The 11,157-nt window shown below is 44.9% G+C and overlaps 1 protein-coding gene across 2 annotated transcripts; it reads left to right on the top strand.

The window, feature by feature from the left end:
- The first annotated feature begins 2,917 nt into the window (after positions 1–2,917).
- On the top strand, positions 2,918–9,044 carry MGP (matrix Gla protein). Of its 2 annotated transcripts, none has more exons than XM_027667963.1 (5): positions 2,918–3,005; positions 5,642–5,790; positions 6,569–6,604; positions 7,731–7,806; positions 8,667–9,044. In XM_027667963.1, exons 2-5 carry the CDS (start codon positions 5,730–5,732, stop codon positions 8,803–8,805), a joined length of 312 nt encoding a protein of 103 aa, XP_027523764.1. In that variant the 5' UTR covers positions 2,918–3,005; positions 5,642–5,729; the 3' UTR covers positions 8,806–9,044. The 2 variants fall into 2 exon arrangements, with proteins under 2 accessions (XP_027523764.1, XP_027523775.1); XM_027667974.1 differs by lacking the exon at positions 2,918–3,005 and adding an exon at positions 4,758–4,776.
- Positions 9,045–11,157: the final 2,113 nt, after the last annotated feature.

Raw genomic sequence — 11,157 nt, 5'->3', positions numbered from 1 at the left:
AAAAAACATCTCTCTTTCTAAAGCTTAGTGTCGGTATGCTAGTTTTCAGCACGATTTATTCCATGAGGTTGTTGACTTTAATTAGATTGTGGATACTTGGACACTCTTACTTAATGGCTCAATTATACTTTCTTCTTGGATCAGTTCCGAGGTATTACTTAGGACCAAATGAAAAAATAAAAATAAAATCTTGTTTTCTCATGTGCTGTAGAACTAGTTGTTCTAAGAAGCACTTGTTTGTCATGTTGAGAAATCTCTTCCTAAGCCATAGACCTTGTGGTTGCTGACTAACTTCCATCCTGAAACACAGGATTAAGCTTGAAAAGGACTGTCCAGATTGATGAGTCCAGTTATTTGTTACTCCAGGCAACCTGGGTTTGGAAACCCTGCTCTGTTGCAGATGTGATAAGGTTTATTCCCTTACTGTAGTGCTCAGCAACTCTGCTGAAGTCTTCCTATCACGAGCTGGGCACTAGGTGAGGGACACATAGATATGGATCACGGCCCTAAAGACACAGAGTCTGGAAATGAGATTTATCCTAATCATGAGAGCTGTGGACTCTGAAACAGCCTCTGGAGGGGTACTGGAAACAGAACGTAATTGCTAGTTCATTGTCCTGCTGGAAAAGCCTTGTGGACAATGCAGGGGTGGAGAGGCTTGGTGCTTCCCACGGGCTATGGTCTGTCATTTTGGGTGTGAGCGCAAATCACCTTGTCTTGTTAGTCCTCATCTATAACACTTCCCACTGGAATTATTCTTCTGTGAACAAAGGTGACCTGGGCCATACAGAGGGATCCTGCTGAGTTCTCCCTGGTAACTTATCCAATGGCACTAATAGATGCCCATCTCTGCAGGCACATTCTCAGTAGACATATCAGAATCAGTATTCTGTCATCAACTTTATGATTGTTGGTTCATAGTTGTTCCTTTTATTAACTGTTTACTTCCAGTTTCTGAGCTTTTAATTTACAGCAGGATTCTTTCTGCTAATCCCAATGGAAGACCTTGCATTTGTGCTGCTGGATATTATCCTATTTCTATTACTGCAGCTTTCAAGGTCCTCCTTTTCATCCTGTATAAGCTCTCATGCCTCCTTTTCACTGCTGTTGCTTTCTTGCTTTGTGTTATTGACAAAATTCCTCAGAAGTATTCCTTTTTAAAGCCAGCCATTAATGGAAGTATTCAGTAAAACTAGTCCCAAGAGAAATTAAATTAGTGGTTTCTCAACATTTCTCTTTTTCACTGCTTAAGCTTCCACCCCATTTGTCTAGTTCCTTACCATCTCACAGTTTTGGCTTTAATGCCCATTTTCTCCAGCTTAACTAAAAGTTTGTCAGATGGCACCAGGGCCAAAGGTTTACCAGTACCTAGGTAGATGAGGGTGACCAGATCTTCTGATCTCTTTCAGGGTGCAGCATGTCACAGGGCCGAATATTCAGATGACCCTGATGGGTGGTAGATTAGGACAAGAAATGTCCTCCTGTTTGCACAGCTTTTTGGAAGTGGTTCATGATTAAGTGTCCTATACCTTGGAAACAGTTCAAGGTTGATGTTCTCAGGCTCTGAGGACCAATAGCTGCTTGTACAAGGACACAAGTAACATGGTACCTTGTTGCCACAGAGAAGTCTGAACTTTCCCCAAACTCATAGAGCACTGTAGGAACTAAAGAGATGACCATTGGACTGTTCTCTGTCCAAACGTTTGGAGGTTCTTTAACTCCACGCATATGCTATCATTTTCATTTTGCAACTGAGACTGCACATCAGACCACACTTGATCTTTTTCTGGACCAGGCAAGCCACACTCACCAGCTGTTTAATTAATGAATAATGTGATGGGTTTTCTTTCTTAACTTCCCAAACCACTAATTTCTGCAGCTGGTCATCCCTCCGTTAGATATTACAATGAAGTTCTTTACTGTGAGGGTGGAGAGATGCTGAAAGGTGTTGCCCAGAGAAGTTGTGAATACCCAAAGACCAGGGTCTTGTGCTGTCTGGATGAGGCTTTGAGCAACCCGAGCTAGTGTAAGGTGTCCCTATCCATGGCAGGGGAGTTGGAACTAGATGATCTGTAAGGTCCCTTCCAGCCCAAACCATGCTATGATTGCACCTCTGCTGAGCTCAGTCCCTCAGTCTATGCCTACCCTTACTTAGGGACTGGACCTGACAGCACCTTTGCTGAGCATGCACCAGGCATGGATTTCTGCTGAGGGAGGGAGCACTGCTGCAGGTTGCTACTCTCATGGGTTCAACATCCCAGTGTGGTGCCTGTGTGCTCTACATGCACCATGTGCTAGGTGGTGCAGACAGGATCAGAAGCCCAGTAGCCCTGTCCAACAAGTATATGTCCTAGGCTGTCCAGCACCGTTATGGGCCTGGTGTGAACTGAGAGGGTGCATCTCAGAGGTTAAGTTTGTGTAAGCCAACTCACAGGGTTTTGTCACTTTGGGGTTTTCAGAGCTACATCAGAAAGCAGACACCTTTGTTACGTGAATTTTCAGTCTGACATTAGCCTGCCACTAAGAGAGGGGATCAGACAGTCGTAAAAGCAGCATGAAGAGAGGGGGAGAAGACTTCTGGCTTCCTGTTTCCTGTGGAAGAATAGGTGCCTTGGCTAGCAGCACAGAAGGGGAGGAGGGGGTGGAAGAGGGAGGGTCTTGCAGCAAAGACTGGAGCTTGCTCTCAGATCTCTGTCCACTCATTGCTCCTAGGCACAGAAAGGTAACCTGGATGTGGCTGTGCCCCCACTAGTCCCTGGTGTCTGCTCTGGCTCTCTCCCTCTTGGCTCAGTTCCTTGAGGTTGTTGATTTCCTGGCTGTGAGCAGAAGGTATTTCTGATGGAGAAGGTGGTACCCTTGGGGGTGGATCAAGAGTGGGAGAGGGGAGGAGTCACTGATTAATGCTAATAAATAAAAGGTCCCTTTTCTTCAGTCCAGAGTTCAGGACAGTAGAAGAGCTGCACCGCCAGACAAGAGCTGCAGGCTGGCAGGGAAGCAACACCTTAGTGAGTATGCAGGGACTGCCTTGCTTTTACTGGACAGCTGCTTGTTATTATTGCCTTGCTGGTGCTTCACAGCTGCAAAATGTTAGGAGTGGTTGCTAAGGCATGTGTATAACGTTGTGAGTCTCCAATCCAGCAGTAGACAGATCAGGGCTGCTTTTTTGATTCCCCCTTTATTTGAGGGACTGCAGAGATTTCCCTGGCATGTGCAGGTGATTGTCTTAGCTCCCTTCTCTATTTCTAACCTGTGGCTGCTTCTAGAAAGCAGAGGGATTGGGCTCACTGTCTTGCATGGTATGTTACCTCTGGGGCAGCCCACTATTGCTGGGGAGGGGAGATGTGTGCTGGGGAAGTATGGAGTGCAGGGGGAGTATAAAGGAGATGTACTTTTGCAAGAGAAAGCATTCCCCGAAGGAGATTTGTTGGTATAGGGCTGTGTTGCTGGCATGTTCACCCTTGAAAAATGTATTGCCTCTGTGGTGAAAAATGAAACATTTGGTTAAAGTGGTGTTTGTGGCTCTTCTCCTGTGGTTGATGCAGGGTATGCTCCAGGCATTCTGGGATCACCGTCCTCTGAAATAGGAACAGAGTCTTCCAGGGAGCAGAAAGCTCTGCCTTGAGTAAAGATAAATAAAGAGGGTTTGGCTGGAAAGCATGTTGGAGTTTCCCATTGTGCAGCCTCACTTTCATTCCAAAGTACTCCCAGCATCTCCCTCTCTGTGCCCCACTGTTTTCCCACTGGGGTCCCTCCTCCAGTCTCTCCCTCAAATCTCCCTTTCTTAGTAGCTCCTGTACAAGACACTTGGGAAACCTATAAAATCCACATTCAACACTAAGTCCAAAACTATGAGCTCTAAGGAATGAAAACAATCACAGAGCAGATATTTTCCTTAAAGAGGCTGGAGTGGCAGGGCATGGAAGGGCAGCATAAATGTCTCGGTTCCCTTCTGACATTCTGTGTATAGCAGACTTATGTTTTTTCCCTTAGTTTTCCTCCTCATTTCAGGCTAAGCATTGATGGCACAGGACTGAGGTGATCTCTACATGGGATGGGATAATGGGGAAGAAAAACAATTCTATCTCTTTGATCTGTAGTTGAAGACCCTTCTCAATTTCTCTCCCAGAAACCAGAGGCTTCAGGAAAGGGCCATGAGTTTGGCATTGAAAGGCTAAGTTGTAAATATTAATTTAGTAAGGTTAAAAGAGTAATCTTTTTTCCACTGAAGTTTCACTCCTTGCTGATGAAGGGTTAGGCTCTGGCTAGCTGACCCTGTAGTCCTTGGCTGTGTTACCTGCAGTGTGGTTTCACGGATTGGCCTCTGAATGTAACAGCAGTGACAACACCACAGTGGTTTGGGGAGAATGGCCTGCACCCAGAGTGCATTCGCTCTGTACCCTGACAGTGAGAGATCCTGATGCCTGCATGTGTACATGGAGAAAACGGGTGGTCATCACAGCTTGGATCACACTTGAGAATGGTTCCTATGCCCTAGGTCCATCCCCAGGCAGTGGGCAGGGTCCCAGCCCCACCACTGCCATTATGCGAGGGCTGGCAAGCACTGGGTACCCACTTTCCCTCCCTACCTTTCCTCTAGCAAACAACTCCTCTTTGCCTTTCACCCAGCAGGGATGGCCATCTCTGTAATTCCTTCTTTCTTTCACTCCTTTTTACTTTTCCACAGAGCTGCTCGAGAGTTGAACACTCAATATTTTGTCCGTCTCTGCTGTCCTTGATATTGTCCCAGGCAAACTCTTGAGTTGCTTAAAAAGCAAGGTAATGCTGCCAGAGACTGCTGGCCTTGGAGATTTGTCCCAGCTGAAAAGCCTTCCATTGACATCTGATGTCAGTGACTGGTGGAGCAAGGACTGCTAGTGCTAGACCAGACAGACATCAGTCCTGAGAGATATGGTTACCTCTGCCTCCACCAAGATGTCCTTCCTTGGTCTGGAAATGGAGTGTAGCATCAGTACCACAGTGAGAGCCCTCTGAGAGAGAGTTATGGGTGTCATCTTAATGCAAAAATGATGATCCCTTCGGCAGAAGGGATTTGTTTAGGTTGCTGCTTGTTACTCCTGGAGCAATAAAGTAGGAGACAGGAAGGGGCACTAGGATTGTGTTCCTCTGATGACTGGTGGGCTGGCATCACAGCAAGGGCCACTGGAGAGAGGGGGACTGAGGGAAGCAGGAGTGTTTGAAGCCTCAGTCTCCACATCTCCATCGGCAAAGCTGACAAAACAGTTTGGGCTGGCTCTATCCAGATGGAATATGGTGGGGGCAAAGAGGGCAGATCAGAGGAAAAATTAGAAAGGCAAACATTTGCATTTGGGGTCAACACGCACCTCTGCGTTTGGACCCCTGGCAGTCTCTGAAATTCCTTTTCTGAAATTCCAAAAGCAGGCCAGCTTTTATGAGTGTGAAGTGCTAGTGACATGTTTGTCTCTGGATTATGGCCCCCAGCCCTGAACTGGGAGAGGAAGGGGGCATGCATTCCCAAAACTTGATTCAATCTGCTAATAGAGGATGTTTTGTAATGGCTCCATAGAGAGTGTACCAGCTAGCCATCGTCTTGCCCAGGCTCTTTCATAGGCCCCCTCCTAACTATGTTTTCTTAATAAACATTCCACTGCTAATTTTGCAGTCAGCCCAGGATCTCCAGCTGCCCTCAGCGGGAAGAAAGCAAAACACAGCAAGAAAGACAGCGAGAGATTCCTCCCTGCACTGGCACAATGCGCACTCTCATCATCCTTACGTTTCTGGCTGTCTTGGTGATGGCTGCCACTTGCTATGGTAGGTGACCTTTATTACTGGGTAGAATGATAACTCCAAACCTGCAGATATTTTTGGGACTGTTCAGATATTTGTTATGTAACTTTGTGTCTTCTTTTAACTTAATCTCTTGCCTGCTTTGTTGCCCTTGCATCAGATCCTCCTATTCCTGTTCCAGAGCTGTTGGCTCCAGTCACTGGGATTTGTGGTCCAGGATGCTTCAGCCCCTTCCGCTCTGTTCCAGTTCACCTCACAGACTGCTCCTCTTTCTGTCCTTTTGTTGTCTGGACTACAATAAGAGTATTTATTCTTAGTTATTCCTTATTAATAGGAAGATTTCCCTTTTTCCTTTTGTAATGTTAGCCCTGTTTTCCTGTGAGGCACACAGTTTTGTACTGGTGGAATTAACATGCTGCTTTATCCAAGAGTCAAGTGCATTTCACTGTGCTAATTCATTCCCTAAGAACACTTGTAAGCTTTGAAGGTAAGCATGTATCATACCCACTGTAGTGTCAGGAACAGAAGGTGAGGAACCATTCTTGAGAATCAGACTGGATGACTGAGCACAAGTCTAGAAGTCCTGACTAAAACACCACATGGCTCCATATTAAACTCCTGAACACTCTAAACTTGAATAAATTCTAGGTCACACCTCTGATCCCTTTCTCTTCCTTTTAAACAATACCTTAAAACCTGGCTTCTCTGATTTGTATGTGTGTTCTATTGATCTGCAGAGTGTGAAAGACCGATTCCTATCAATACAGTGTCTTACCACATGTTTTACTCTTTCTTTCCCCAGAGTCCCACGAGAGCATGGAGTCCCATGAGCATTATTGTAAGACTGCTTTAATATTTTCTTGGATTTGAAGTGTGCTACAGATGTGCCCAAGATAATTTCCTTGTACTTTACTGTAGGGATTAAACAGGTAGAACCATTCAGCCCTAGGAAGCTGAATTTACTGGGAGATGGAGTTTCAGGATAAAAAGGGAGAGAGTTAAAAAAAGACTTCACATATATCAGCACATGTTCATACCACCATTTTGCATTGAATATAATGCAAATTGGAAAAGAAAATTGGCAAACAGATCTTAGGTGTCTGTTGCATGTACCAAAACCAGGTTAACTGACACTAGAAAAGAACATTGCTCAAAAAGCTCTGGGATGAGCATGGAAAGAGGTACTGCAGAAGCCAGTTACAAAATTTATTCTCTCCCAAGGACAAGGAGAGCCTTGCCTAAGCACCTTGGAAGCAGGTGGGATATATGGGTAGGAGGATCCTTCTGCTGGAAGAGAGAGTGAGTGTCACAGGAAACGCATGAAAGGGTGGAGAGTCTCACTCTGGAACAAGCAATATCCTGGAGAGGTTAGAGCACAGATGGACCGAAACTAAAAAGAATTTGGACATCTGGAAGAAGGGCTTCACAAAGCAGATATTTAGAAGCACAAAGGCACATGTGTGAGCCAATATCCACAGACTCCTGAACTCTGCAACAGGACTGTGATGTTTCTTGGAAGTGAAACTTCCAGTGACTGCCTAACCTTGGAGGCAGAGAGAATTACTCAGGCCCTTCCTGGTTTTACCTGTAATTTCACTATTCTTGTAATTCTGAGTGTGCTCAGACTTCCCATGGTCTGTGCAGCTTGTTGCCTACCTCTTCTTTGCCAAGCTCCACTTACTTGGAAGAACTGTGGCAGCAAAATCACAGTAGCATTCCCCTAGGTGACTTGAGTAACAGCAGAGCAAGACCAGCATGTGCACTTCCATACAGGCTGCTCCAACCACAGTGAGAGCCTGTGCACGAACCAGTGGGGGCGACAGGAGGGAATTTAAAAGGTCCTGGGTTTCACTGTGCATGGGAGGGCAGACAAGAAGGCTGTTATAAAGGTGAAAGCTAGCTTTTGTTGCAGTCTGGCATTGAAAAAGTATCTCTCTATCCTGAATAACTACTTGCCTTCTCAGATCCCTTCATCAACAGGCGAAGGGCCAATGACTTCATACAAGCTGACACGAGACTAGGAACCATCACTCAAGAGAGGTATGTTATGGACTAAGGACACTGAGGATGGGAGTGGGGAGAGGTTTCTCCTTGCCAAGCCCAGGCTGGTACCAGAGGTACCAGAAACCTCAGTCCCTCTCTCAATGTGAGGTATCCCTGAAGTCCCCAGTCCTGGGAGAAGTGAGAATTCAGATAACAGAGAACACATCCTTTGGTCTGGGGACATGTCATGTTCTGGGAGGACTCTGATTAATTCTTCTAAAGGAAACACGAACAGAAGGAGAGGGAACGAGTGTGGGATGATCAGAAAGAAAGCTCGGTTTGAGATCTTATTCTAGTCTTCAGATCTCAAGCAGAACTTGCAAGACCTTTTCTAAATCACAGGACCATCTGAGGACCTCCTTGCCTCCTCTATAAAATATGGATATAGGCAATTTCATGCGTCATGCAAGGCTTGTGAAAATTAAGACTGAAGCACAGAAATCATCTCTTAGCGAGGCATCAAAGCAAACCTCCTCAGTACCAGGTGGCCCCTTTGCAGGGTGTTTTAGATCTTTGTTCCATGTGTGGTTTTGGGGAAGAGCTGAAGGGAGTAGGCTGAGGTAGGCTGCAAAGGGAGGACCCTTCCTCGGGCTGAGGCAGGAGCCATTCCCCTCTCTCTACCACCTTACTTAGCCCTGAAATAAAAGATTACCTGAGGAGGCAAAACATTCCTGCTGTAGTCACGTCACTGCCTGGGTGTAGTAAACACAGGAGCTGGTGTGCCAAGATCTTTGTAGCTGGATAATGGACTCTGGTGATGGACCCTTAATCCTGGTTGGGAGCTGTGGTACAGGAAAGGGCTGTAGGCAGATATTTGGGATGACAGCACTTACCCCTCATCTCTCCTGCTTTTACAGGATCAGGGAGCGTACTAAGGCACCCCATGAACGTCAGAGGGAGATCTGCGAGGACTACTACCCTTGTGAACTGTACGCTTATCGCCATGGCTATGCTGCTGCTTACAAGCACTATTTTGGGAAGAGGAGGACTAAGTAAAGGATGACCTGCCCCTATCCTGGGGCCTGAAGTCCAGGGTATCCTCCCCAAAAATGCAATGGCTCTGAAACATATTCAGTTGCTTGTGTCCTTGTATGTTATCCAGCCTGCTGCTTCTCTCCCATGTAGCCATGGATTCCTACACCGTGTTAATTAGTGCTGAGCTGATGTAGCAGAGATCAGAGTGAGTTCAGGATGTGGGTGTTTACTACACAATAAATTGCTGGTTTGATACTATCCTCTCATGAGTCAGAGTATTTTTAAAGGGGGTGTGTAATTTTCCATGAAGAAGCTGAGTTTGTTTATCATAGATTCTGGGGAAAAAATTACTACCTTGCAATCACAAGAGTTTGAAAGGATCTACAGTGTTTTTGTTGCGGGGTCTACAAGTTGCTTCTTTCAGAGGTCACTGCCCAATCTCAGCTCCCAGTCTTAAGACATCTTATAATGCTATGGCGTTCAGAAGGCACTTTTTGAAAATTAAATCTGTAATATCTTTCATCATTTGGGAAAACAAAATTTAGAAGGCATCTATTTAATCTTTAAAACAAAGTTAGAGTGAGGGTTGATGACAGAAAATGCCTGTAAGTTTCTTCTTGTTTATCCAGTTACCATCAGGTCATGATGTAGGGTACTCCAGTAGAAAGGAGTGTGTGGTTCAGACTTAAATCATATTTCCTTTTGCAATCCCCTTTCAAAACCCTTACTTCTTCTTGGAATGATTCCGGTAGCACTAGAAAGCTGCAGAAACCAAAGGCAGAGAGGGGTCTTGGTGGCAAAAAAACAAATAAAAGAAACCCAGGTTTGGGGGTCAGACCCAATTTTGTTTGTATAGAACAATTTAGTTTTACTATTCACAAATCATTTGAAACCAAGGTGTGTTAACCCTGTGCACTTGTTACTGAGCACCTCCTGGACCACTGAGGAGTGAGCATGACTGCAGTTGCATTGTCACCACCACCATCACCGGGGCACATTGCAGAGCCTGTCCCCAGACCAAACAGCACCAGTGCTGACATGCCTGAGAATTCAGTACTGTTCTGGGCTGGTCAGCAGACACAGCAGCTGGGACACTCCTTGGTGTGTGATGTGTAGGGGACATAACATCTATCTTAGCTCAGCACAGATGGTTTGAACATTTACACCTCCAGGCTCACACGGGCACCTGCAAATTACAGGGAAAGGTTCATGACGTGCTATCAAAGGCTATGAGGTGTAAAGTATCAAGTTGTTGACTAATCTGTGAAATAAAGTCTAGAGCCAAATCTACCTGGCACATTATAAATATGCATCTTCTTCCAAAATGTGCCTCATTGCTTTGCCAGCTTTGAAATTGAACCTTTGGAAAGAAATGTGATTGATTTATTTATTGAAAACCCTTCTGATAGGAAACTCCATCCTGCCAGTTGCTAAAGTTTTGTCCAGGGGAAAAAGTGAGAGATAAATGCATTTAAGGAAAAAAAACTATTTGGATTAGGTATATTCACACCCACGCTTGCTCTGCATGTTCCCAAGGAAGTAAATCTTATAATCACCAACTGGAGCAAACTTGCATACCCTAAAATCAACAAGTCTGCAGTGTCTGAGTTTGACTTGACACTGTGACACTACCAAAACAGAAGACACAGGGCTCGTGCTGTCTGAGTCTGTGTCCAGAAATATCTTGCGATTCCAGCCTCCAGTTAAGCAATATAAATATTGAATAATACCGGAGATTTCTGTGGGATCTCATTAGTGAGAGCAACAACTTAACAGTTTTAAGAGACTACATGCTGGTTAGAAAGCTTGGGAAAAGCTGGGAGGACAAATAAAGCTGTTTGGATTACTAGAATTGTATATTTATTTATTTATATTATTTCAAATATTCATCTGGAAGCATAACTTTCCTAGAATACCTATTATTTTTAGATATTTATTTATTTTTAAACTGTTGCTCTTTTGCTGGAATAATATATGTGCAACAACTTCTGCTGGAAGTTGTTAGTATATATATTCATATTTCCTGGGCTGTAGAGAAGTTAACTTTGGGGTTTTTTAATCCTGAAAGTTCTGTAAGATAAAAGACAGTGTTTCTAATAATTGGCAAAATCCCTGATGACTCTGACCGCCCTTGGGAGCTTTTTAAATTGTACTTCTGTAAACCTTGGAAGCACCCCCTGCACATGGGTCTGAGGAGGACTGGATAGAAAGTGGAGGAAGATTATGATTCCTGTGCTGTTTGTGGGACATGACTTTGGGAACTTGCATAGTGGGTTTGGGAGTGTGTGGTCATTGATAGACAGGTTGTAGAAGAGCCCATGCAAGGCTCTTGATGTACCAAGCAACTTTAACCACTCAAATCCTGAAGAATAA

Source organism: Corapipo altera, unplaced genomic scaffold (genome assembly GCF_003945725.1).
Source record: "Corapipo altera isolate COAL_440 unplaced genomic scaffold, ASM394572v1 1, whole genome shotgun sequence".
NCBI lineage: Eukaryota > Metazoa > Chordata > Aves > Passeriformes > Pipridae > Corapipo > Corapipo altera.
Note: the sequence above shows the minus strand (reverse complement) of the source record. Positions and strands in the feature narration are given on the sequence as shown.